Source organism: Lepisosteus oculatus, chromosome 26, assembly GCF_040954835.1.
Source record: "Lepisosteus oculatus isolate fLepOcu1 chromosome 26, fLepOcu1.hap2, whole genome shotgun sequence".
Taxonomy (NCBI): Eukaryota; Metazoa; Chordata; class Actinopteri; order Semionotiformes; family Lepisosteidae; genus Lepisosteus; species Lepisosteus oculatus.
Window position 1 is genome coordinate 456,930 of NC_090721.1, and position 23,974 is coordinate 480,903.

Sequence of the window (23,974 nt, forward strand, 5' to 3'; positions counted from 1 at the left end):
CAATATGGCGATAATCTCGTCACGGTCTAGAGAGTCGGCAAAATCCCGTTCAAATGACAGCTAGTTTGCTAAGGTCTCTCGTATGAGGACTCTGTCTTTAGCTAAAGAAAAGCTGCAAGAGCTCATTTTTACTTATTGCTTGTAACGGTTCTAAGTATTTCGTATGCCTGCTTTTAGATTGTTCAGTAGTTTTACAAGTTACTCTGAAGTCAATATTTTATTGCAAAACACAATGAACACAAGGCAAAAATGCAAGGTTCAAAATACGTACAAAATATTGTATTTATAATACCATGCAGGGCTTACCTTGAGCTCCATGAAGTTGGCCCCCCTACAGCCAGCACAAACTCATGACTTTGGTGTTTTATGCGTCACAGAGAAAAGAAGGCGCTATATTGAAATATATTGAAACATCCTAAGATCATCCCCCCAGTGGCCCTGGCGACGAGCGGAAGGCCGCCAGTCCTGGCCAGAGCCGGAGCAGGACAGCCCATCCCGAGAGGACAAGGCTGGGCCGCAGGGCTACGACTACAGTGTGCTAGCAGGGGCTCCTCATCAGCTCCTGGGAGGAAACCACAGCTAAAACCACACGCGCACCAGGAGAGAACACGCAAACTCCACACAGACAGGCCCCACAACCACCAATCAAACCCAGAGGTACAAGAATGCAAACCCTCTTCTTAATCAGGACATCCTTTCAGATGCTCAATGGAGATGACGAGTTACACATCAAGATTTTTATTGTTCCATGTGGGCCTTTTACAGATATTCCTGTAAGCTTGAATTCACAGATATTACATGTATAATCAATCATCTTGTTTTGGAAGATACTCCTTGAACCCCGAATTGTTAAACAAGGTAATGTGGTAAGAAAGTATCTGAAAAAAAACACACAGTTCATCCAAATCCACAGCTCCTTTATAAAAAGTTGTTGTCCAGTACTTTAAAAATACATTTTCAGCTTCCATTAAAATACAATTTGTATACAAATTCTTTTTTCTCCCTCCAACTCCTTCTTTTTGAAAAAAATAAAACGTAGTAATACACAATTATGAATCAGAAACCTCAAGCAGACTTTGCAGAACCAACAGGAGGTTTTGCCTTTGTTTCATGATAGGGGACTGACAGCCTTCTCTCTCTGTGGATGTGTTTGTTACAGGACCAGCACACCAGCAATCTGGTGAGAACATGATCTGGCAGAGCCAGGCTCAGGGCTCTAAGTCTCTTCTTCTGCTGCTTCAGCCGTCTCACTCACAGACCTATCGCTTCTACAGCGCTAATGTGTAACATCTTGACAGGTTGGGAAAAACTAAAAAGGCTGAACTCTAAGCACACTCACGACTCTCTGCTGTGCACTTTGAGTCGTTCCACAATAATTGTACATCTTAATTGATTTGCTTTCAGTTCAGGAAAAGTGGGCTTTAATAACTATCTTCATTCTCAACACGTTAGTTTTATTTGTACTGGGGAGAGGGTCAAAGGTCATACCAACAGGGCACTAACATGACCCTGAACTCTCCACCCTCTTCCCCCAACCAACAGGCACAGGGCAAGACCCAGCCTGGATGGGACCCCAGTTTATCACAGGGCACAGACAATCTTCCCAGAAGCCAATTACCCCACCAGCATGTCTTTATAGAGTGTGGGAGGAAGTTTGATCTTGACATCTCTAAAATACGCAGGTGTGTCACTGAAACAGCTGTAGCAGCAGTACAGAAGCACTGTAGAACACACCACTACAGCCTCTTCAAAAAATTGGAGGATGGAGGTAAGCTGTGATTTGCTTAATTAAAAAAAAAAGTTAAATAAACACATTTTCAAAGTTCTGTACAAAAAACAAAAACATACATCCCAGCACTACTTATTTTAAGTCTCTGGAAACCGGTTATTGTAGGAATTTGATTTGACGTGATTTTTAACAATTTACGCTTGAACATCACAAAGCTGAAGCATGAGCAACAGTAGCCAAGACTTGCTTCCGCCACTCACACAGTGTCAAGCCCAGACAATGAACATGCTCAGCACAATAAAAACACTTCCAGCAAAGGCATCCAATTTAAAAGCAAATGAGCAGTCATTTAACAAAATATTGACGTACTATGTGACAAAACCTTTTTCTGCTTGCAAAAGTCTCTGGGGGGAAAAAAAAAATAAAGAACTCACCTCCCACAACAGAGCATTTTGATCCACTCCAGGAATTACCAGCTGCAGTGTTGGTAAGAGCTGTAGCATAAAAAGCACTAATTGCATTTTAACTAAATGGATATATGCAAATACACTGAATAATCCATAAACATCCATATATAAGAGATTGCAGACTTAAATAACTGAAATGAATCAAAATACTATGCAATAGGACACTTATTTCTAATCGAAAGCAGGGATATCGACTCCTGCTCCTGAAGAGCCATGTTTTGGTTTTCATTCCACCCTGGACTCTTAAATTAACTGTTCACTTTACTAATCTATATTACTACTGTTTCATAAGTCTTCCACCACTGAGGATTTGTAAGTTACCAATGTAGCTACCAGGACCAGGAGTAAATATCAGCGTCTTATAACAAATCTCTTGTTCGCTGTTCACTCAGTGGACAAAACAAAATGTGTAGCTGTTGTTCCTCTTCATTAAAAACATGAAGCGTCGACCCCCCCCACCACACACACAAGGGTAAAAAAGCCTTCCCTTTCTAAAATTTTCACATCTGGTCCCCCATTGCTACAAGGAAACCCAACTTTTTGTATTTTAAATATATGGGTATGTGGAAAGATACAGATATATGTACCGACATGCTTTCTCTGCACAAAGTCCCCAAATTTTGATCATAATGGAATTTATTTTCCCTTTAGGCAAATGGTGTGCAAACAGCCCATTCCACAATAAACAAATCAGATTGCCAACCCCTTGCTCACAGGCAAAAATAATCAGGCCCAGATACTTAAGGACACCCTCTTCAAGTGCACATTCATTTGTCACAGCAAGCAGTAGTTGGGACACTCCAGGACGTTACCTCATTGTTGTTGCAGACTGCCAATGTTACAAGACTGGACTGAATCACACTGCTCCACAGCTGCTGGAGTTAACAGGACTGTGTACAGTCAAGGGCCACACGATTGCGCCAAACAGGTATTCAATCGAGCTGGTGTGTATATGAAAGACTTTCATCAAAGTTTTTAAAGAGATCAGAATCTATGCAGACTCTTTGCTTTAAAATAGTGATTGAGCATCCCTTGAAAATGTGGACAATGCACCTCAGTCTCACACATTACAGGCAGCAGCAGGTCTGGCCTGGGGGCATGTTTTCTGTTCAACCTGACTCACGGCTGCTGGAGAAAAAGATCTGAAAGGGAGCAGCCACAGGTACCGGAAGAAATCCAATGCCTGCAGCAGCACGTGGGGCTTTTCTAGAGACAGATTACTTTCAGGCCCACTTACACTTCCCAATCTTGTCTTCTACTCCATGCTTGGATGCTTCCTGCTCATGATCTTTGCCTCGAGATAACGGACACGAACGTCCCACAACGGTTCAGGAATATTCTGTCCCAGCAGAGGCTCCAGGGGAGGCAGTCTGCACCCCAGAGGGTCTTCACCGACCCTGTCCAGGCTCCCCATGGGAGCAGCACAGTCCTGGCACAGCAGCGTCAGAGCAGGAGAGTTCCTAGATTCAGGGTGCAGACAGCGCCCCCACATGGCCGGTACACCACCGCGGGTCTGGCGCCCATGAGCGCTGCTGTGGGTGCTGAAACACAAGCAGGCGGGTCAGTGCTCTGGGGCTTCTTCACATCTCCCACATCAGCCTTGGCTTCCTTCACTCCAAAACTGGCATGTGGAAGAATCTGAATTCCCACTCTTCCTCTCACACCTGGGATCTGGGACAGAGCAAGAAAGCAGCGGTGGCGCAGAAGGGAATGATCGCCAACTATTCCGGATTCCTCTACGTTCCCCTTCGGGGAAAGATGAAGCACAGAGTCCCCATTTCTGGTCTCTCTCTGCGGGGATACCGCGGACAGCGCTGGTCCGAGGAAGAGTCAGGCTCCCTGTGCACACGTTCCCAGCTCAAGCCAGAGCAGGGCTTCAAACACACAGCCGGCGTCTCCAGAGCACGAGAGACTGCCGGGCCATCGACACGAACGCCTCAGGATCTGTATTCACCTCAGAACCGAGCCAGAACCAAACAAGCCCAGCCTCTGGGTCTCTCATTGGGCCCCTTAGAGGAGCACAAGAGATCTAGCGAAATGATGAAATCATATTTTAGGCAATGCGGTTATTTTTGACCAGTTGATATCATCTGTTCCATTTCCTTCTGGCATCTTACAAATACTAGAGTTTCTACAACTGTTACTCCTTATGACACCTAGAGAGGGTGCAGGACCAAGGACACAAGGGGTCGCTGCCCCCACTGCGCCCCCCAGTGGCTGGGGGAGCCCCTGGGATCACACAGGACACATTTAACAGCAACTCCAAAAGACACTGAAAGGAAAGCAAAGAGGATACAAACTGCTCATTCGAGGTGAATACAGCCGTAAGCGCTGTTCTGAAGATCGAGATAAACGTGCTCTTGGCACGTCTGCGGTCATTCCCAGCTGGACGGACAGCAGTGCGTCCCCCCCACCCCACACACACACACCACCACCATCCCGCCAACCTAGCCAGGTGCATCGTGGGCTAGCTGAGAGTCGAGGGCTGGAGGACTGAGCTTTGCTCCGTGCAGACTCTCTTCAGCGGGGGGGCTCCTGCCTCAGGGCTCTCCTCATCCACCTGCGTGCAGACACACACCTTTACTGCACTGCACACACACACAAAGCAATTAGCAATAAACTCACTTAAGAAAAACATCAAATCAGCAGAAGTTAAATACATTACTTTCTCTCAATTTAAAGCTGCGCCGGGGGGCAGTGAGGGCTGGCGCTGAGAGCCAGGCGAGAGGGAGACCGTCGGAGATCAGAGAGCAGCACCATTTACCTGGGCGTTCAGAGGCAGCAGATCCTCCTTCGTCAGAGTGGGCGGCTCATCGGCAACTTCGCAAGTCTGCAGCGACGACTCTGGAAGTTGTTTTTCAAAAACAGACTTCCGTTATTTTAAAATCAAAATTCAAAGGGAACCTTACCTTCTTATCACCCAGTCTTTGTGCTTATTCTCCACAGTCTCCATCTCACTCTGATCAAAACACCTCAAACAAATTTCTTGTCTGCACAGGAGTGAAAACAGGACAAGGAAGCAGAAGCATCATGTCACGCAGAGAGCCCATTATGGGTAAATTAGCTGCTTTTACTTCACACACAATCTGCTCGCCAGTGCTGTAAAACTGGTCAACACAATGAATCCTTCATGTTCAGATGGAGCCTCTCATCCCTCCCAGACCCCCTTCACCCTGCGCCAGAAGCCCCTTCTCTCCGCCTGCAAATCCACGCCCATCCTGCTGAAAGGGGCGCAGATCCCCCCGGTCCGGAGCCGTACCTTCCAGCGTCTCCTGCCCCAGGGTGGGCGGCTGGGAGTCGTCGGTGCGGAAGTCGGAGGTGGGGGCCGGGCTGACCGGCTCGCTGGGCTGGGGGCTGGAGTTGCTGCTGCTGTCCACCTTGGGCTGGTACATGTCCGACAGCGAGCTCTGGTTACTGTTGTCATCTGCAAGGCACCGCAAACAGCGGCAATGAGGAGGAGACTGAGGCCTGAAGCAACACGGGCAAGACTCAGGCTGCTCAGGAACTCCAGGGCTTATAAGCTACTGGATCTCCTGCAACATCCATCCCTTTCCTACCCACTTCGTCCCATCCAGGATAACGGGGGGGCTGGAGCCTATCCAGGCAAGCAACTGGCACAAAGCAGGGTGCACCCTGGACAGGACTCCAGTCCATCACAGGACACACACACACACTCACACCAGGGCCAGGCTTCCCAGAAGCAAATTAAGCTACCAGTATGTTTTTGGACAGTGGGAGGGACCTGAGGGCCCAGAGGAAACCCACACAAATATGGGGGGGAACATATAAACTCCACATAGACAGCATCCCAGGAATGAAGAGGGGGTCCAAGCTCCGAGAGGCAGCACCGATAACCACTGCGCCAAAGTGCCCCAGCAAAGTGCCCCAGCCTCTGTCTATTTGAATATTATGTCTTCACTGTCATGGGGTAAATATGCAGGGACAGATGAGTAATATTGGTAAGTTATTTTAAGAGCTTTGGGCAGTTTAGAGCAGGAGAAAGACCCTGATCCTGATTGATCGCTTGACTTGGGGAACAACAGCCTGGCCATAAGGACACAGATTCTGAACACCCACTTTCCCACACACGCCCCCCAGGAGGAAAAAACTGGGGAGCTAATGCCAGGAAAAAGACAGGGTACAGGGGGTCTTCGTCACCCAGATTTCTACTATATTGGGCGTGGCAGAGGGTTAACCTCTCGACTATGGTGTACTCTATCAGCTCAACAAGACCCGCAGCTCATAAAATGTGCACTCGAGAAAACAAAGCTCAGGCTGTGGCATGTGGACTCCAACTACATAATTATCCAAACAAAACACAGAACATAATTACGATCTTAAAAGCAACAATCTATTTCTGCGGAAGTGCAGGCTTTTTTAGATCTTGTGATTTTAGGTACACCCACAGATGAGGCAAACAAGAATTTGGAAGTCAGCATTTTGAAAATGACTGCAGGGCACTTGAACAGCACACGTTTGATAACTGGTGAGGGCGTGAACTATGGATCAGGAATTAGAGATCCCGATCTAGCGCAGTGAACTTCGACACCACATGTCTTTGGGATGAACAAGGAGAGGTACAGTCCTACAGACGAGAGGCCCCTGGGCCAGTAAACACAGAGGAACCTCTGAGCTCCTAGATCTGTGCAGCTGAGGAGCTGTACAGGCAGTCGCTGCGCATGTGCGAAGGGCAGTGTCGCACCCTGGAAGTCCAGCAGGACAGAGCGGTTGTTCTCTGAAGCCGTATCCCCGGTGTCCACAGGGTAGCCCTTCAGCTCCCTCCCTGCGCTGCCATTGGTTTTGCACTTTTCTTTCTACAAGAGAGGAAGAAGATTATTTTGCATTGAAGTACAGCGACCTGCCGCAGACGCTCACAGAGAGCAGTGGCCGTGCTTGAAGTGGAGCAGGATCTCTAGATAAGGCCTGAGCACTAGGGTGGGCTGGGGGCAATGTGCTAACAGTACAATCCAATACAACAAGACCACGAGGGAGACAGACATTTCCAGAGAGAAGACGGTATTGTGAAATGTTTTAGCTTTTATTTTTTTTCATTTTAAAGCTACTGCTCAAAACGAACAGTGAAATTAAAACAGAAGGCACAAGCAGAGACTATGTGGAAGGGCATATAAAACTGGCAGCAGGAGGCAACATGCAGGAGGCTTTTCTTTACAAAAAAGGGTTGTGGGTGTAGGGAACAAGCTGCCCCAGCCTTTGTAGAAGCACAGTCTTCACAGTGAGACGAGACTGGACAAGATCTTCAGATTGACTATCTGCTAGCAATCAAACAAGGACACCCTTTGCTCTTGACCTTAATGTTCTAAGTAACAGAGCTCCTAAAACACCTCTATTTTACTCTCTTCCACATTCCTCCTGTTCCACAGCAGCAGCCCTGTGGCATCTTGTACTCGAGTTGTCTAGTTTATCACAAACAGGGACAGGCTGGCGTCAGCAGCAAACTCCATTCATAACCTTCCATGGACATTATTCTGTGCAAATTTCACCTGAAGACATTTTTAAAGCATAAAAATAGAAAGAGATAAACACTGTAGCAGGAAGAGCCCTACCTCCTTGGTATCCACGACAGGCACCCACTTAAATATCCTCAGAGAGGTGTCGCCTACAGTCACCCACTTCTTCTCCCTGTAGGGGCGACAGAGCTGTTACCAGCCGCGAACTGGACAGCCCCCAAAGGAGCACCATATCGCTGCCGGGCGGTTTTCTCACCCGTGGAGACACCACCTCTCCTTTCAGTAAGGAGGCTGGAAGAGGAACTCGAATCCCTCCTCTGCAACAGAGCCAGCGCTCCCCGCATCAGGGGGAAAGACACTGTGACAGGAGGAGCAGGCAGCACTCAAGACTCCTCAAACCCACACCAGCACCTCAGCTCTTCCAAGGGATACTTCTCAAGGTTCGTTTTTGATTCTACTTAAAACACAAATACAGCAGGTCTCCGCAGTTTTCCTAGACGGCCAGCTTCATCTTTTTAAAAAAAACCCTGGCGTCATAGCCGCAGGAGCAGCAAGTTCACACGAGAGACTGGAGAGCCGGACTTCTGTCCGATCACCTTTAATAACCCCTGGGCATGGCCCCGCCGAGACCTCTAGAGGGGGGAGCCCAGAAACTGCAGTGGGGTGTCACGGTGTCCACGCTCTCCTGCGGTGCTACCGTGAGCTGCGGCTTTGTTTGCAGTCTCTGTGGACATCGGGGTCCTGACTGCTGGCCTGCAGCGCACAGTGAACCCCCCGCAGGACCGGACACGCAGCCCGAGGAAGGGAGCTCAAGCCTCGCGCCCCGTGCCAGCTCCACGCACGGGGGAAGCGGAAGTCGCTCCTCAGGCTGCACGAATCCACCCGTGTCCGTGTCACACGGTACCCCTGCTCATGCCTCCGGAGCACCGCATTGTGGGATATACACCACACCGCCCAGACTGACCACACTCATATCTTTCAAGGAATCAATCACTGCGTGTGGGGGAGGAGGAAATATCTGACGAACTTTCAGTTCATTTATTTCGTTACTCGGTCTGTAACAGAACAGCACCAGTTTCCTGCGCCCTGCAGTTGGCGCCGTTCTTGCCCCTTTCGCAAACTCGGCATTATTTTCAGGCAAACCCCTGTTCCATCCCCAGCTTTAACGTCTGAAAGAATTCACCCTCAAACTTCTGGTTCCCTGGGGTATTAACTAACAGCCAACTCCGCACACATTCCCCCTCCTTCTCCCTGTGCACTCGACTGAAGGCACGGCTCCCGGCGGCGCGGCCTGTCGCAGACCTGTTCGAGCTAGGATAGGGGAAAATACATTATTTCCTCGTTTCGGCTGAATTGCCGATACCCTTCGGTAATTTCGGCACACGCCGCTGTCAGTCACCGCAGCGGCGCCCGCCCACCCGTCCGCGCCTGCCAATCAGCTCTCGGCTACTCATCCCACCTCCGCCACCGCCCCGCCCCCGTCTCCAAGGAGACCGGCTCTCCCGGCCAGCGATAGGCCAGCAGCCCCGTCACTCTCCCGCCAGTCACCGCCGCCGCCCCGCCTGCTCCTCGTCCCCGAAGTTTCTCTTACAGGATTGTTTGCTCGATCTTTTCTTCCTGCGCTCTTCCCTCACACTCACCATCGCCGGACCCTCTCTATGGCCGCCATCACCTTCTTAATGTCATCCTTGGCGCGGCTCCGGGTCTCGGCCCGAACCGAGCGGCCTGACATCTTATTTCGGGGCTCAGGTTTTTATATTTTTCCTCTTGTCGCCAATCCGACCGAATGGGTCTCGCCGTCCGGTTTTTTAACCTCGCGAGACTTCTCTCCCCCCCTCCCCGCCCCCCCGCACGCGCGCGCGCGCGCCACTCCGCACCCGCCCGGCTCCCCACGTGGTCCGCCTGACGCGTGCGCGCGAGGAGCAGCGCTGTGTTTCTCTCTTCTGAGCACGGAATAAACCTTCACTCGTTCCTTACTATCAGTGTTAGTGTTATTGTTGTTGTCATCATAGTGCATGTGGAAGGACAGGAGTATGGTGGCACAGTTGTTAGAATTGCTGCCTCGCACTGCTGGGGCCCTGGGGTGCTGTCTGTGTTGTGTTTGCACGTTCTCCCTGGGTTTGTGTGGGTTTCCTCTGGGTGCTCCAGTTTCCCTCCAATATCTAAATACAAACAGGTAGGTTAATTGGCTTCTGGGAATACTGCCCCTGGTGTGTGTGTGTCCTGTCCAGGGTGGACCCTGCCTTGGGCCCGTTGCTTGCTGGGACAGACTCTTGACTCCCCTGTGACCCTGCTGTGAAAATAATGCAGGCAGAAAAGGGTGAAGGATTGGCTCGCGTGCTCTGGAGACCCAGCTGGCCTGGCCTCATCGCCTCTCCCCCCACACGAAGAGGGCCCAGTTCCCCCCATTTAAATTTGACTAAAACTGAGGAGATGTGTGTGCATAAATTCCAGGGAAGATACATGGTATTTTATGAAATTCTAATGAAATGTTTTGGATGCTCATTTAAAGGCACCTGTGAAGTCTTGTACTTTCTGCTCAGAAACAGTGTCTGCACTCGGTCTTCCTTGATCACGCAGCTGCAGAAACCCTGATCAGAGACTTCTTCACAGCTCAGCTGGACAGATGAATGTCAACAGTCTTTCCAGAGTCTCCCCACCAGCTCCTAAACAAGCTCGGCCGCTCGCTCTCTAGCCTGTTGGAGCCTACGTGATCACACCGCCCCAATTCTGACACGTCCTCACTGGCTCCCCATTACCAGCACCCCAACACCCCCCATCCCCCCAGCACAGCGCACCTCTCCCTACTCCCTTGGCACACGCAGGCCTTTACTCCGAGAAGCATCTTCAGGCCCTTCTTCCAGGTACAAGTGTCTCAGCCGCCCTGCTCCACAGCTCTGGGCCTCACTCCCCATCAACAGGAGAGCTGCGAACTATTTTACAGTTTTGAAATCTAAATAGTTACCTGTTCAGTCAGGCTTTTAATCACTGCATGCCTTTTCCATGTGTTATTTATTTTTTATCTTTATTTCTGTTTAGTGAGACACTGATCACATCTTTTCCGTGTTCATTTCACGTTGTGAGATATGAGCTCGTATCCCTGTCTGTATCTGAACAGCTTTTCCCTCCCGAAACCACTGTGGCCGTTGCTACAGCCTCAGAAATGTCAAAGAAGTAAGATCAATATGGTGCCTTTACAAGCACTTGTAAACAGACTCATTGTCATGAGCCAACTTTACAAAGGGCAATAGCTCTTTAATGTGTAAAATCAGTCTTCATATCATTCTAGACCTAATCTAGACCTAGACCTATGATCGCTAATCGCTTGACACCAAAGAGCCCAAATCCATGATTTCAATCAATATACTCTGGCACTAGGGGGCGCACAATGCTCCCTTGGGCCCAGAAACTGACTGGTTCAGCAAACAACTACTGACCCCAGACGTGCCTTTGATTTTTAAATAATTTCCATGTTGATGTGGAGAAGCAGTCACTTATAAACAATGTTAAATCTAGCAGCAGACATCACTGCTTTTTACAACAGACTTGAAATTCTTCTTCTGACTGGTGGCTCCCTGCGAGTTGAACTGCGGTGCAAAAAAACCTACAGGCATCATCGAACACGCCTGCCGTCAGGCCGCCCGCTACAAGCTCAAGGCGCCGGAGCGGAGGCTGTGGGTCGGGACACAGGGGTCAGACCCCACCACCTGCGTCCTGCAGGGCTCATGAGGAGGAGCAGTGACCATTACCAGCCAGCAGGTCTGTTGGAGCAGCAGCACTGAGCTCCATGCACATTTTATTACAAACCTTTTTTTTTAAAACCAGGATGCACACAACCCCAAGCCCAAACGCAAGGCAAAGACACTGCAGTTCCTTTCTTGAGGGGGGGGGAGGGGGGACAGCCAGGCTGGGGCCGGACCCCTCGGACCCCTCAGTCCTTGGGGGTGCACACACTGTCCAGCGCGGCCTGGGCCTCCTGGATCTGCAGCTGCAGTCTCTGGCGCATGGCCTCGTTGGAGGCGTTCTTCAGCATGGCCTGCATCTCGCGCACGGCGGCCTGGTGGCCCGGCGCGTTGTGGAAGACGCGGATGGCCCGGTCGCCGCAGGTGAGCAGGAAGCGGCTGTTGATGTCGAAGCGCATGTCTGCGATCTCCTCGCTGTGCACGCCCTGCAGCTCCTCCTCCAGCTCGCCCGCGGCCGCGCTGTACAGCGCCACGTTGCAGCCGCTGGAGATGGCGGCCACGCGGGCGTCGGGGGACAGGGCGATCCGGCAGGGCTCGGCCACCTGGCACTGGCCGGTCCGCAGAAGGTAGGGGTCCTGCTGCTTCTTGTACTCCACGTCCGTGTCCCACAGCTTCCACGTCCCGTCTTTGGACACCGTGGCCATCCTGCAGGTGGGGCCAACAACAGAAGCTCCAGTCGAGTCCAGACGAACCACCGCAAGGCACTAACAGTCCCTGCTGTGCCTGGTTAAACCCAGAGCAGACCCGGTGCCCGAGGGAAGTGCTCTTTAGGCAGACGCCCAATCAGGAGATGACAAGTGACGTCCTCTCCTTGGCAGCCAAGTCTTGCAAGGGGCTGTCATAGCAGCTGGCCTCCACTAGAGGCCGCCATTATTTGTAAATAGTCTTATCAGGTTATTGGTGGTGGTGAATTCAACATTCTCACATGGGGTAATAAGTAATATGTTTGGGGATATAAAGGACCTTTAGAAAAAAAGAAAAGCCGTAAGGCCGTGGCTCACCATGACTAAGGAGTATTAATAAGCTAGGAGATATACTGCGCTTCTCCCAAAGGCCCTCTGAGGGGCAGGACAGGATACCTGAACCTCACACAATACCCACCTCTTATACATCACTGAAGAATATTTAAACATCAAATTACAACAAATTGTACAACATACCATCCACTTAAGATCGAGAGCTTTTTACTGTCTTTTTAAGTTCCTACTCGCTCAGTAATACAGGAGCAGCAGGAATCGGTGTTCTCATCTTGCCCCCGGGCAGCTCTGCCAGCTGTGTGCCCCACTGGGGGATCCCCCAGTCACAACCCGCTGATGGGGTGACGCAGCTCAGACTCCCCACGAGAGAATCAGGGAGCCCAGCCTGCACCACCTGGGGGCTCCAGCTCAAGACCTTTAGAGTCAGGCCAGTCATGCAGGAAAACATTTCAGTCCCTGACAGAAGTGCTCTCAGCTGCTCTCCGACTCCCTACCTGCGCGAGTCGTTGGAGAAGGCGAAGGAATAGACTCCAGCCGAGTGGCCCTTCAGGTCGAAGGCTCGGACCACTTCCCTGAAGTCGCCCATCTTTCCGAAGCACACCTCCCACACCTTCACGTCCGGGGTGAAGCCGCAGGACGCCACGAACCTGCCGCACAACCGTGAGCGAGAGCACAGGTTCACACTCGCTGGGCCAACACGAGGTCCCCGCAGCACAGCAGCACCGGGGCGGTACCGTGTGGGCTGAACCGCACGGGCCCGGTTCTACCAGGTGTCAGCAGGAGCTCTGAGACGGCCACGGAGACCTGTCTCAGCCCATCTGCCACCCAGAGTCTTCTCCTCATTACAGCCTTCCTCAGACAAACCAACGAGTGTCCTTACCACTTTGAAACCTTTAGTTCTGGACTCAGAACTTCAATGGTCACGCGAGACTGACGGAGCTGTTTACAGAAAGAGGCACAGCTGGGGTTACTCGGGGTGGGTGTGTTGGGGTGCTGGGGGTGGGGCAGCGGGGTACTGACCTGCCACAGGGAGAGATGGTGGCATAAGAGTTGGTCATCTGGTTGGTGTTGATAGTGGCCAGGACCTCCCCCTTCAGGTCCCAGATCAGGATGGTGGTGTCACTGGAGGCTGTCATGATGAACTTGCCTGGAGCAGGAAAACACACGATGGGACAGAAGGGATGTCAGGCCCTCATGGGGGCAGTCCTGCAGACAGCACGTGCCTGGTTCATGTCAAACGTCAGTGTTAAATTCTCTCACAATGTCAGGGCTGTGTTCTGGAGAAGCAGACCGCTCACAGAGGTTATTTTAACAAGGGGTTGCCAACAGCACCACTGTTTTATGTGTGACTGATGTCACTGGGTTCTCAGTAAAAGCTCTAATACAGATGCTCCACACACCATAACCATTAAATAGCATTTTGTAAAGTAAGAAAAATACTCAATACAACACCCACTCTGAGTTCTGCTCTTCCATGATTTCTACTTTTTAATTGCATCTCTCTTTCCAGACCTTAAGGGTCAAAAGTGTTTAAGAGAAGTGAAAATAAAGTGTAAACAAACTGTTGAGGCAAACAAAACCAGCTCAGCAACTTCACAGTCCCTGCCCTCACTCTCGTCAGCCGAGTGGATAAAGCAGAAATCACAGCCATGATGAGTTTTACTCCTGGATATTTCACCCAGTTTGGACTCTCAATTTGTATTACAGTATTTTCTTTTCTTTAAAACAGAACACTAATGAAAAAGTTTCCCCTGTCAATGTCACCCACTCACATTGTAATTATTTACACAACCAAGCCAAAATATTAACTAAAAAATAAAAATATTTATCTTATTCAGGTTTGGTTTCATGCTCATAGACCAACAAAGAGGCTGTAACTAAGAACAGACAATCAAGGACAATGATTCATCAATCGCTCTGAATCCCATTAGGACACCCGGTCCTCTGGGCCACTGTGAGAAAGCTGAGGGACAGAGAGGGACAGAGAGGGACAAGTCTGCCGTATGGATCCGGGGCAGAGCTGTGCACAGGAGAGCCCAGGACTTCGTACCCGTCTCTGCGATGCCGATGTTGATGACGGGCGCCTTGTGCTTCTGAGGGAAGTCCTCAGGAGCTGCGCTGAAACTGATAGAGCCGTCCTCCTTTTTCAGCATCTTGAAGACGCGGATGGTTTCTGCGCTCGCCAGCCAGGTGATGAAGGCCCTGCACAAACACAAGTCTTCCCATCAGGCTGAGCGGCAGGCGTATTGACTGTTGGACTGAATATCCAGGCCTTTGTGGCCAGACCGGAGCACGTGATGGAGTCCCCATGTGAGTCACTATATATATGAAAATCTGCATCTGCTGCGTGAGCATGAGTGTACATTCCTGCGTCTGTGTGCTCCTGCCTGCACCTCCTTATCTGCCTGCGCTTGGGCTATTGGAAACACTGGTCTAGCAAGAAGGACTGGCAAACACTGCAGAAGAGGGAGATGAAAATCAAACATGAAGCAGATAAAACTCACGGCTGGGCAAAAACCTGGCAGATAACTTTTAACGTACTTACGGAGGTATTCTCGCTGAATGGAGTAAAACGTTAGGTCATACAGCTAAAAGCATAAATTTAATTTAAGGGATGTTATGCTAAAACTGTCTAATACACTAGTACAGCTTCATCTATTATACTGTGTACAATTTCAATCACCATTTATAGAAAAGATATTGCTGCTCTGGAATCCATCCTGAACAGAGCTATCAGATATATTCCAGGGTTTAGTAACGTCCTACATTACTGAAGAAACTAAACCTTTTCAATCTTGAACAGACACTCAAGGCACCTGACACAAGTATTCAGTAAACGCCCTGACAAACGCAGCACAGAGGATTTCTGCAGACTGAACTGTGAAACACGGCACACAGGGCACCACAGGAAACTATGTGAAGTCAAAACTGAAAACAGGAGGCACTTCTTTACACCAAGGATTGTGGGAGTATGGAACAAGTTCTCCAGCCATGTGTTTGAAGCCGGCTCCCAGGCTTCTTTCCAGACAGGGCTGGATGAGCAGCTATCAGACAGGCCTGACAGAGTCCTCTCGTCAGTGTGCTGGACTCCCATAGCCCCGCGTGGCCTACCGGGAGTCCGGGCTGAAGCTGACCAGCGTGGCGTGGTCCAGCTCCACGTTGGCCCGCAGGCAGCGGTGGTCCCGGTCCGCGAAGTCCTTGGTGCTCCAGATGCGGACTGTGCGGTCGTCGGCGCAGGAGGCCAGGTACTTCCCGTTGCTGCTGAAGTCCAGGCAGGTCACGTTCCCACTGTGCCCCTGGGCAGGAGGAGAAAGACAGAGGTAGCCAGCTCGGCCCGGCTCGGCCCGGCTCGGCCCCAACAGCACCGCCCGGGCTCACTGCTGCTCTGCTCCAGCCCGTGACACACAACCCCATCACCAAGCCCTGCAGCGCGACGACGGGTCGAGCACAAAACGGAGAAGACCGCTGCGCAAATGTATGGCCTGACACAGATGCTCGGCCGGCAGGCTGCTGTTACAGCAGGGGTGCGTGGGAAATCTTTGTGTGCTCGGGAGGTGCTTATCTACTGGTGCGATAGCATTCCTCCTCCTTTCACTGGAACAGATGGCTCTGCCCGTCGGAGCGGCCCAGGCGCCACACAGGAGAGCCCGTCTGTGATCAAGCAGTGGCCCTGACCCGGTTCCCGTCTGCTCCAGTGCCGGCACAGGTACCTTCAGCGAGGACGCCAGGAGCGGGTGCGAGAAACTGTGCTGCTGCGGCCTCTCCTTGCGGGGGCGCGGTTGCTGCTTCAGCCTTTTCGAGGCGCAGTGCTTCTCTCCCTCCGCTTTCTCTGCTGGAAGGTTCAGCACCAGGGGCGAGAGAGAGAGGAAAGATGTCAGCCCTGCGGAGCGATCAGAACCAGCGAAACAACAACGCAACGAGATCACGTCCAGCTCTCCAGAGCTGCAGGCTCCTAAAACAGCACAGCATCAGGCTGGGGTCATTCTGGCTTTACAGTGAAGTTCCCACGATCAGTTATCTTCTCTGTCTGGAATTTGCAGCAGGACCTGAACAGCTTTACAGCAACGGTTGCTCTGCAGTGTCTCTGCATCGAGTCCGTACATGAGCCAGCTGCAGCTCGAGAAATCTGAGAAGGACCCCATGGGTCAACGGCCCGAGCCGTGATGTCATCATCACCTGCATCACCAGGCCGTGAGCTACGGGCACATTACTGAACAAGATCCAGGTAAACGGAATTCAAAAGGCGATGTGTGCCTAAACACTTTCACCTGGAAGAATGAGGTGTTATGAAAATCCCCCACACAGGTAGACACTAAATCACCACTATTTCTACATTGATTAGAACATATTTCTGTCAGTCACCTCAGCAGGACTGGGAGAGGAAGACAACCTCTGACCTTCAGCTCAGATATAAAACCAAAGAGTTTTTGATCGTTTTCTAACTAAAATAACTCCCTTCTTATTTCTTATGAACTCGTATTGTCTAACATCGATTTGTATTACGCCTTTTAAGATTGCATTAGGACACTAAGTTTAAGCAAATGTCAGAGACTGGGGTCAGAGAGAGGCGTCTCTGTGCTCAGCCTTGAAGCCCTGCTTTTTCCCATGAGAGTTAATGTGACGGAAAAAATATCTATTTTTGCATCTTGTTCCATTTGTCCTTTTAAATCCTTGTTTTAGCAAAGCAGTAAACTATTTCTAGTTATCGCAGCGAGTACCGGACACCCTGAGAGACAGCGAGAGCAGATGAAACACGGCAGGTGTTGTTAGATTAATAAAAGGGGAAAAAAGAAACCAAAAAGAAAAGCTGCGCATCTTTGTGCCAGACAGACTCTCTTGCACGCCCGCTTTCCGAAACGCACATTGACCCCTCTGTTACTGCAAGTGCGCCCGGTATCTCCGTCCTCCTCCCCGACAGAGGGCGCTACACGTGTGGCGCACAGCGGTCCCAGCTCGCCGCGCCTCCGAGGCGCCTCTGGCGTCCAGCGCGGCGCTGCCGCCCGTAGGAAACAGCGCCGCCTAGCGAGCAGCGTGCGGCAACGCCGCTCCACCGACAACTTTCAAACTACAGACACCCCCCCTGGCCGCCCCGGCGCCTCACCGGCCGCGTCCTCCCTCGGCTCGGCCTCCTCCTTCGGGCCGCCTCGCTGCTTGCCCAGGGCCACGGCGACCAGCAGCACCAGGGCTCCGATCAGCACGGAGACGGCGACCAGCGCAGCCAGCTCCATCTTCAATCACCCGGGTTCTGCCACGTTAGCGTAACTCCGGAAGGAACGAGCACGTAAAGGCACGTCCACGCTATAAGCCAAGGTCCTGCGCGGGCACGTCCACAAGTAGGGTGGGCATGCACGCGCACGTGTCTCCATGGTAATGGCTAACATGAACTGCTGTAAAGTGAGCTGAGGCGTCGCACGTTAGTTTACGTTTTACAGCCCTCCGTCAACGAGTTTAGGTCGGGGGAGCAACGTGGTGGCGTCGCTGAAGGCAACACGTTTTGGGATCTGGGAGGGTATTGATGTGTGTGTTCGACAGCTATGAAGCTCTTTTCGAGTATAAAATAAAACATTTAGAATTATAGGTAGGTTTGTCGTGAAGCCGACGGCGATGGCCCTGTACGTGAAAGCCGCCGAGGTTCTTGAGAAAGCGGAGCGGAAGGAGAGCTCTGTGAAGACCCTGGTGTACAACAGCCAGTTCCAGGTACCGTCGCTCGAACTGTTCCGCCGATGAGGTTCACATTCGTGGGGCGAATAAGATACTATTTTCTACCTCTGTTAACGCTTCGGAGCTGATGCCCACAGCAGACAGCTGCTCTCCCTTATAAACTAGAATAAGCCTTCTTGCAGTGACGAGAGCAGGACTCCGGCTGTCCAGCATTGCGACCCTTTTCGGATTCCAGGCGCTGTTTCAGTATTTTAGCCAGCAGCCATGTCACCCTGCAGCTCACTGCTGGCAGCCCACTGGAGCTCAGCGGGTGTGAGCCTGGTCAGTACCTGGAGGGGAGACCTCCTGGGAAAAACTAAGGCTGCTGCTGGAAGAGGTGTTAGTGGGGCCAGCAGGGGGCGCTCACCCTGCGGTCTCTGTGGGTCCTAATGCCCCAGTATAGTGACGGGGACACTATACTGGAAAAAGGCGCTGCCCCTTCGGATGAGACGTAAAACCGAGGTCCTGACTCTCTGTGGTCATTAAAAATCCCAGGGCGTTTCTAATAATCCCCGTCTGTGATCTGGCTTCATCACGCTGCTCTCCTCCCCACTGAGAGCTGCTGTGTGTGGGGAGCGGACTGGAGCATCATCCAGGTGGGGCTGCACAATGGTGGTGGTGGAGGGGATCTCCATGACCTGTAAAGTGGAGTGTCCAGAAAAGAGCTATAGAAGTGTAAGCAATTAATTTAGTATGAAGTAGTACTGGGTAGACCTTTCCAGAAAGCAAAGTGCTGTTTAGTCACACCTTGTTTTTTTTTTTATTGTCTCCCAGAACATCAAGCAGCTCTTCGCGCTGGTCAGCGAGACGCTGAAGTACTCCGCTGTGCTCGAGGAGATCATCAGCAGCACAGGCCTGCTCAAGGAGAAGAAGCTGAAGATGCACGTTGCCAAGGTAACAGCCTCTCAGCCCTGCTGGCTTCTGTAGCTTCTCCCTGGCGTAGCGGCTTCCTTCTCCAGGCCCAGGCGTCTCGCAGCGCTGGGCCTGAGTGAGCCTGTCTCTCTGCTCTAGGTGCTGGTGTACGACCTGCTGTTCGGCCGCGGGCTCAAGTGTGGAGGCAGCTGGAAGGTCCTGCTCCTACGCCAGCAGCCTCGGCTGCAGGCTGCGCTGGCCAGGCTGAAGGTCAGGAGGAAGGTCTGCCGCAACGAGGACCTGCTCTGCGCCGCCGGCCGGGACGCGGCGGGTAGGTGGTGTGGCGGGCACGCTCCCGGGCTGGGGGGAGCGGAGAAGACTGGGAGAAGGTCGGCTTAGTGTTCACGAGCAGTCACAAGCCTCCAAGCCTTTCTGCCAAGACGCGTTTCCTGGTTTCCGTCCTAACTGCACATAACCACGTTTCACTCTGGGGAGTGACGCAGTCCTGCTGGCTGATTACTTCCAGGCTCTTTCAGAATTTGAACTGCTCTTCCCCTCGGTCTTCTGGCTCCAAGATCGAAGAAATAACGTCGATCGAGAACGTGGCTGTGTTTCATTAGTTAAAGTGTTCAGGTGATGCTGAATTGTGAAAATGAGTTTGCTTTCTCTGCAGAGGATGTGGTGCCGCGCTACGTGCGTGTGAACACACTGAAGACCAATGTGGAGGATGTGATTGACTACTTGAAGAGAGATGGTTTCTCGTACTTGGGTCAGGCCAGCAGGTGGGAGGTTGTGCATTAAGAGCCCCAGCGCCCGCGAAGCCGCCTTCCTGTTTTCAGTGCAGTTTGGTGCTTATGTCTTCTTCAGCATGATGCATGAAGAGTAATCATACTTCTGATGAGCAAGGGAAAATAATGGCTGTCAGAGTTTGAAGAGGAAGTGATTTTTGGGAGTTACTAGTCACGGGGAACAATTCAAAAAGTCGGTGGGGGGGGCTTGCTTACCAGTAGATCAGTTTACCAGTTCATTCAACCAGTTCATTCAACACTTGTGCAACTTGTGTTGCAGACTAGAGGATTTGCGCAGGCTCTCCGGGAAGAATTTCATCGGTGACCTTCACCTCCCAGAGCTGCTCGTCTTTCCTCCCAGAACCGACTTCCACTCCCACTTCCTGTACCAGGCAGGACACATCATCCTGCAGGACAAGGTGAGAGGCATCCGGAAGAAGAGTAGACCTGTTTTGACTAGTTTGTCTCCAACATGTGTGCTTTTGGTCCAGTTCAGCAAAGGAAAGTAATAAGCAAGTGAGATGACCTTTTCTCTGTCTTATACATGGACCTGAAAAAAATGTATTTAATACAGAATATTGTTTCTTGTTCAAGTAGTTCTGTCTGTTAAATGGACAGACTTATAGCCACCCACCTAAATGCAGCATGAGGACAAACCGCAGTATATAGGCAGTCATGTAAAAATAAAAAGTATTTTACACCGTAAGAGTTGGAAGTTTCCTGCGGTCAACTGGATCGTTTCGCTGTGTGTAGTGCAGGGGGGTTAACGAGCCAATTTGCTCTGATCATGAGCAAGACTATGAATTGGCTACATTACTCTGCTCTCCTCCCCACTGATAGCTGATGTGTGGTGAGCGTTCTGGCGCACTATGGCTGCCGTCGCATCATCCAGGTGGATGCTGCACATTGGTGGTGGTGGAGGGGATCCCCATTACCTGTAAAGCGCTTTGAGTGGAGTGTCCAGAAAAGCGCTATATAAGTGTAAGCAATTATTATTATTATTATTAAGACACCCAGCCTGCACCTCCCAGAGCTGCTAGTGTTCACCTGTGCCCTCGGCTCTGGAAGAAGGCAGGCTGCTCGGAGGCGGAGGAGGCTGATCTCGCCCGTCTGTGTCTTGTCCCCGCAGGCCAGCTGCCTCCCCGCCTGCCTCCTGCAGCCCCCTCCTGGGGCGCACGTCCTGGACGCCTGCGCCGCCCCTGGGAACAAGACCAGCCACCTGGCGGCGCTGCTGGGAAACAAGGGGTGCGGAAAGGGGCTTTCCTCTGCCGCAGTCCGAGTGCAGATCGTGTTTTACCATGGGAGTTTATGTGTAGCATGTACAGTAATGAAGGACGTGGTACCTGAACAAACTGTAAATCCCACAGTAAGATAAAGTTGTGGGAGTTTTTACTGCAGCTGTTGACTGTTTTCTCTGCCTTTCTGGGAAAGGAAGCTGTTCGCTTTCGACCTGGACCCCAAGCGCCTGGCCACCATGAGCACCCTGCTGCTGCGGGCGGGGGTCACGTGTCAGGAGCTGGCCGCTCAGGACTTCCTGAAGGTGGACCCCGATGACCCCAAGTACGGCCGGGTGGAGTACCTCCTGCTGGACCCGTCCTGCAGCGGGTCAGGTGAGGAGAGCCCGTCCTGCTGACCGCGGGCGCGCTGGCGAGACTCCCCTGGCCCGCGGCTGACCGTCTCCGTGTGCGCAGGGATGGCCGGTCGGCGGGGCGAGCGCGTGGCCCCGGAGGAGGAGGAGCGCCGACTGCAGGCCCTGGCGGGCTTCCAGCTGCGCTGCCTGCGCCACGCCCTCCGCTTCCCCAGCCTGCGGCGCCTCGTCTACTCCACCTGCTCCACGCACGCCCAGGAGAACGAGGAGGTCGTCCAGGCCTGCCTGCAGGAGCACGGCGCCAGCTACAGGCGAGTCGGGGTCCCCTCTCCTTCCTGGGGCTCTCGCCGAGCAAGACGGGGACAGAACGTGACCCTCGGATGTTTTCTGCCCCGAGGAAAAATAACTGATCACACATTTGGAGCATCAAATATTTAATTTATATGCAATATCAGCACAAAATTGTTAATTTTCTCTTTGATGTAACACAGTTCTCGTCTAGCATCTCCAGTAAACAGTATCAGTGGCAGGGAGACGCTTGCCTGTTTGAGGAGGTTTAGGGCTGCTGTCTGAATCGCCTCTGTGCCCGCAGGCTGGTGCCGCTGCTGCCCAGCTGGCAGGAGCGTGGCCACGCCCCCCTGAGCCAGTGCCTGCGCGCCAGCCCCAGCGAGACGCTCACCCACGGCTTCTTCGTGGCTATGCTGGAGCGCCGGGGCCCCGGGGAGGAGCAGGAGGAGCAGGGCCGCTGCTCTCTGTGAGTACCCCCTGGACCCCCACCTGTTTCCTGCTGGCTGTGACTCCAGCCACTGCAAACAGTGGTGAACTGGTTGAATTATCCTCCACAAATTGTGTTCCAGGTATCAGTAAGATATTGCAGTTAATTGAGGAGGGTAATCGGGTCATTCGAGTTGCACCTGAAGTGCATTAATAATTATTGGGCCCAGCCTAGACCTTTAAAGAGCAGGCTGGAGCCTGGAGGGGGGAGGGGGAGAAGAAAGCAGGAAAGAGCCCCAGAGCCAGGCCAGTTCCTGTGCTGGTAGAAAGGCAAGACTACACTGAGGGAACCTTCGATTCCATGGACTTTGAACCCAAAACATATAGTGTTTAAAACACTTATGGGAATATTCAACTTTGAACATGAAGGAAGACGGGGTTTCTATTAACTGGCTACAGAGGTTATGCAGTTAGGAACGAGACGACCAGGACTGGGATCTCGGATTGATAGCTCGGCTCGTGCAGTAATCTGTAACTAGTCCAGGGCTTCGTACATGCAGAACAGAACCAAGTCCACTATGAATTCTCAGGCGGTAGTAGAAACCACCTTAGCACTGGTATTGTGACTGCCAGTAGGAAAGACAGTAAGACATAATGAGCCTGAACACAGTGGGGGTTCAGATTCCTGGGACAAAGAGCTTCTGCACATTTTTGTCTTCCAGCCCTGCTGCCTCTGTGACGTCGTCAGCAGCGCCCCCAGACAGCGAGGCCGGAGAGGAGCCCCAGCAGCGTGCCGCCGCCGCCGAGACACAGACAGTGGGCGCGAAGACCAGGAGGAAGAGGAAGAAGAAGAGGAGACCTGCAGCACAGGGTGACTGAGCCCTTGGCTGAGAGAGGTGTCCAGTCTGTGATGACGTTGGCGCTCAAGGAAGCAGCTCCTCAGCATCGGGGCTGGAGGCCCAGTGAGACAGACTGACCAGCCCAGGTCCTGGAGGAACAATCTCCCGACTTTCTCCTGCTAGGATCTTAAATCACAGCCTAATCACTTTCCATGTGTAAACTTGCTTTCGGCTCTTAAAAGGTCAATGGGGATTTGAAATTGGCATCAACCCTGTACTGATTTCTGGGCTTCAGAACTGCCCTTATTGGGACGAGTTGCCTGAAGTGTCACAGCAGGAAAATTACCCGGTGGACGTGTCTGACCCACTGTCCCTCATCAGCTGATCAATACATGTTTTGTCTGAAATAACAGCAAGGAACTTTAGCAGAGACTGTGTATGGTTTTGTGTGCTGAAACTGTTGGTAGTTCAAACATGAACTAGTCCATCTTTAACACGCTAGTCTGACTGAAAGAGGTTAATTTTAAGTCTAAACAAGCAGGCAAATCAATTGTCTCGGGAGATTCAGAGCTCAGCTGGAATGAAAACAAGCCAACAGCAGTGCTCCAGGACCAGGAACCACCATTTTTTGCAGCTCTAAGTACTTTACAGCACATGGGTCTCACTGAATAGCAAAGGGTTTGGTCTGGGCTCAGGGGTCGGGAAAAACAGAGATGCCATCTATCCTCCTGTCGAACACTGTGACAATTAAAAAGGTAAATGACTGATTTTTGAGCAATTTAATACTAGAAAAAAAGGCATATTATTTCTGTGTAGAAGAAAGATTTTGACTAATCAATACCCAGCACAGGAATGTACAGAGCAGCGCTGGCCACTGGACCGGGGTTGAGGAAGGATCATATTCCATCCCAAGTGGGTTTCTATGTGTTAGTTATGACTGCCAGAGTTACTTCCCCTAGCGCTCTTAAACTACAGTGAAATCGCCCTGCCATGATACACTGGTCTATAACCTGTACTGTATTGCAAGTGTCTCCCTGTATGCATCAATGACTGCAATACAGTGAACTGAAGCCTGCTGGAAAAATAATCACCTTTGTGAACATATGAAC

The 23,974-nt window shown here is 51.6% G+C and overlaps 3 protein-coding genes across 3 annotated transcripts; 1 reads left to right on the forward strand and 2 right to left on the reverse strand.

Annotated features, from left to right (window-relative positions):
- Window positions 1-722: 722 nt before the first annotated feature.
- On the reverse strand, window positions 723-9,488 carry bcl7ba (BAF chromatin remodeling complex subunit BCL7B a). Its single transcript, XM_006640936.3, has 6 exons — window positions 9,305-9,488; window positions 7,761-7,836; window positions 6,899-7,010; window positions 5,456-5,620; window positions 4,961-5,040; window positions 723-4,756 (listed from the first exon to the last, which is right to left on the reverse strand). The coding sequence occupies exons 1-6, from the start codon at window positions 9,394-9,396 to the stop codon at window positions 4,664-4,666; spliced, it is 618 nt and encodes a 205-aa protein (XP_006640999.1). The 5' UTR covers window positions 9,397-9,488; the 3' UTR covers window positions 723-4,663.
- A 1,936-nt stretch (window positions 9,489-11,424) lies between these two features.
- On the reverse strand, window positions 11,425-17,670 carry tbl2 (transducin beta like 2). Its single transcript, XM_006640799.3, has 7 exons — window positions 17,486-17,670; window positions 16,095-16,216; window positions 15,496-15,680; window positions 14,435-14,586; window positions 13,405-13,531; window positions 12,879-13,031; window positions 11,425-12,052 (listed from the first exon to the last, which is right to left on the reverse strand). Exons 1-7 carry the CDS (start codon window positions 17,610-17,612, stop codon window positions 11,596-11,598), a joined length of 1,323 nt encoding a protein of 440 aa, XP_006640862.2. The 5' UTR covers window positions 17,613-17,670; the 3' UTR covers window positions 11,425-11,595.
- Window positions 17,671-17,756: 86 nt separating this feature from the next.
- nsun5 (NOP2/Sun RNA methyltransferase 5) lies at window positions 17,757-23,633 on the forward strand. The gene is made up of 10 exons (XM_006640937.3): window positions 17,757-18,081; window positions 18,859-18,978; window positions 19,096-19,267; window positions 19,610-19,718; window positions 20,005-20,143; window positions 20,854-20,969; window positions 21,156-21,334; window positions 21,416-21,623; window positions 21,905-22,066; window positions 22,749-23,633. Exons 1-10 carry the CDS (start codon window positions 17,989-17,991, stop codon window positions 22,903-22,905), a joined length of 1,455 nt encoding a protein of 484 aa, XP_006641000.1. The 5' UTR covers window positions 17,757-17,988; the 3' UTR covers window positions 22,906-23,633.
- Window positions 23,634-23,974: the final 341 nt, after the last annotated feature.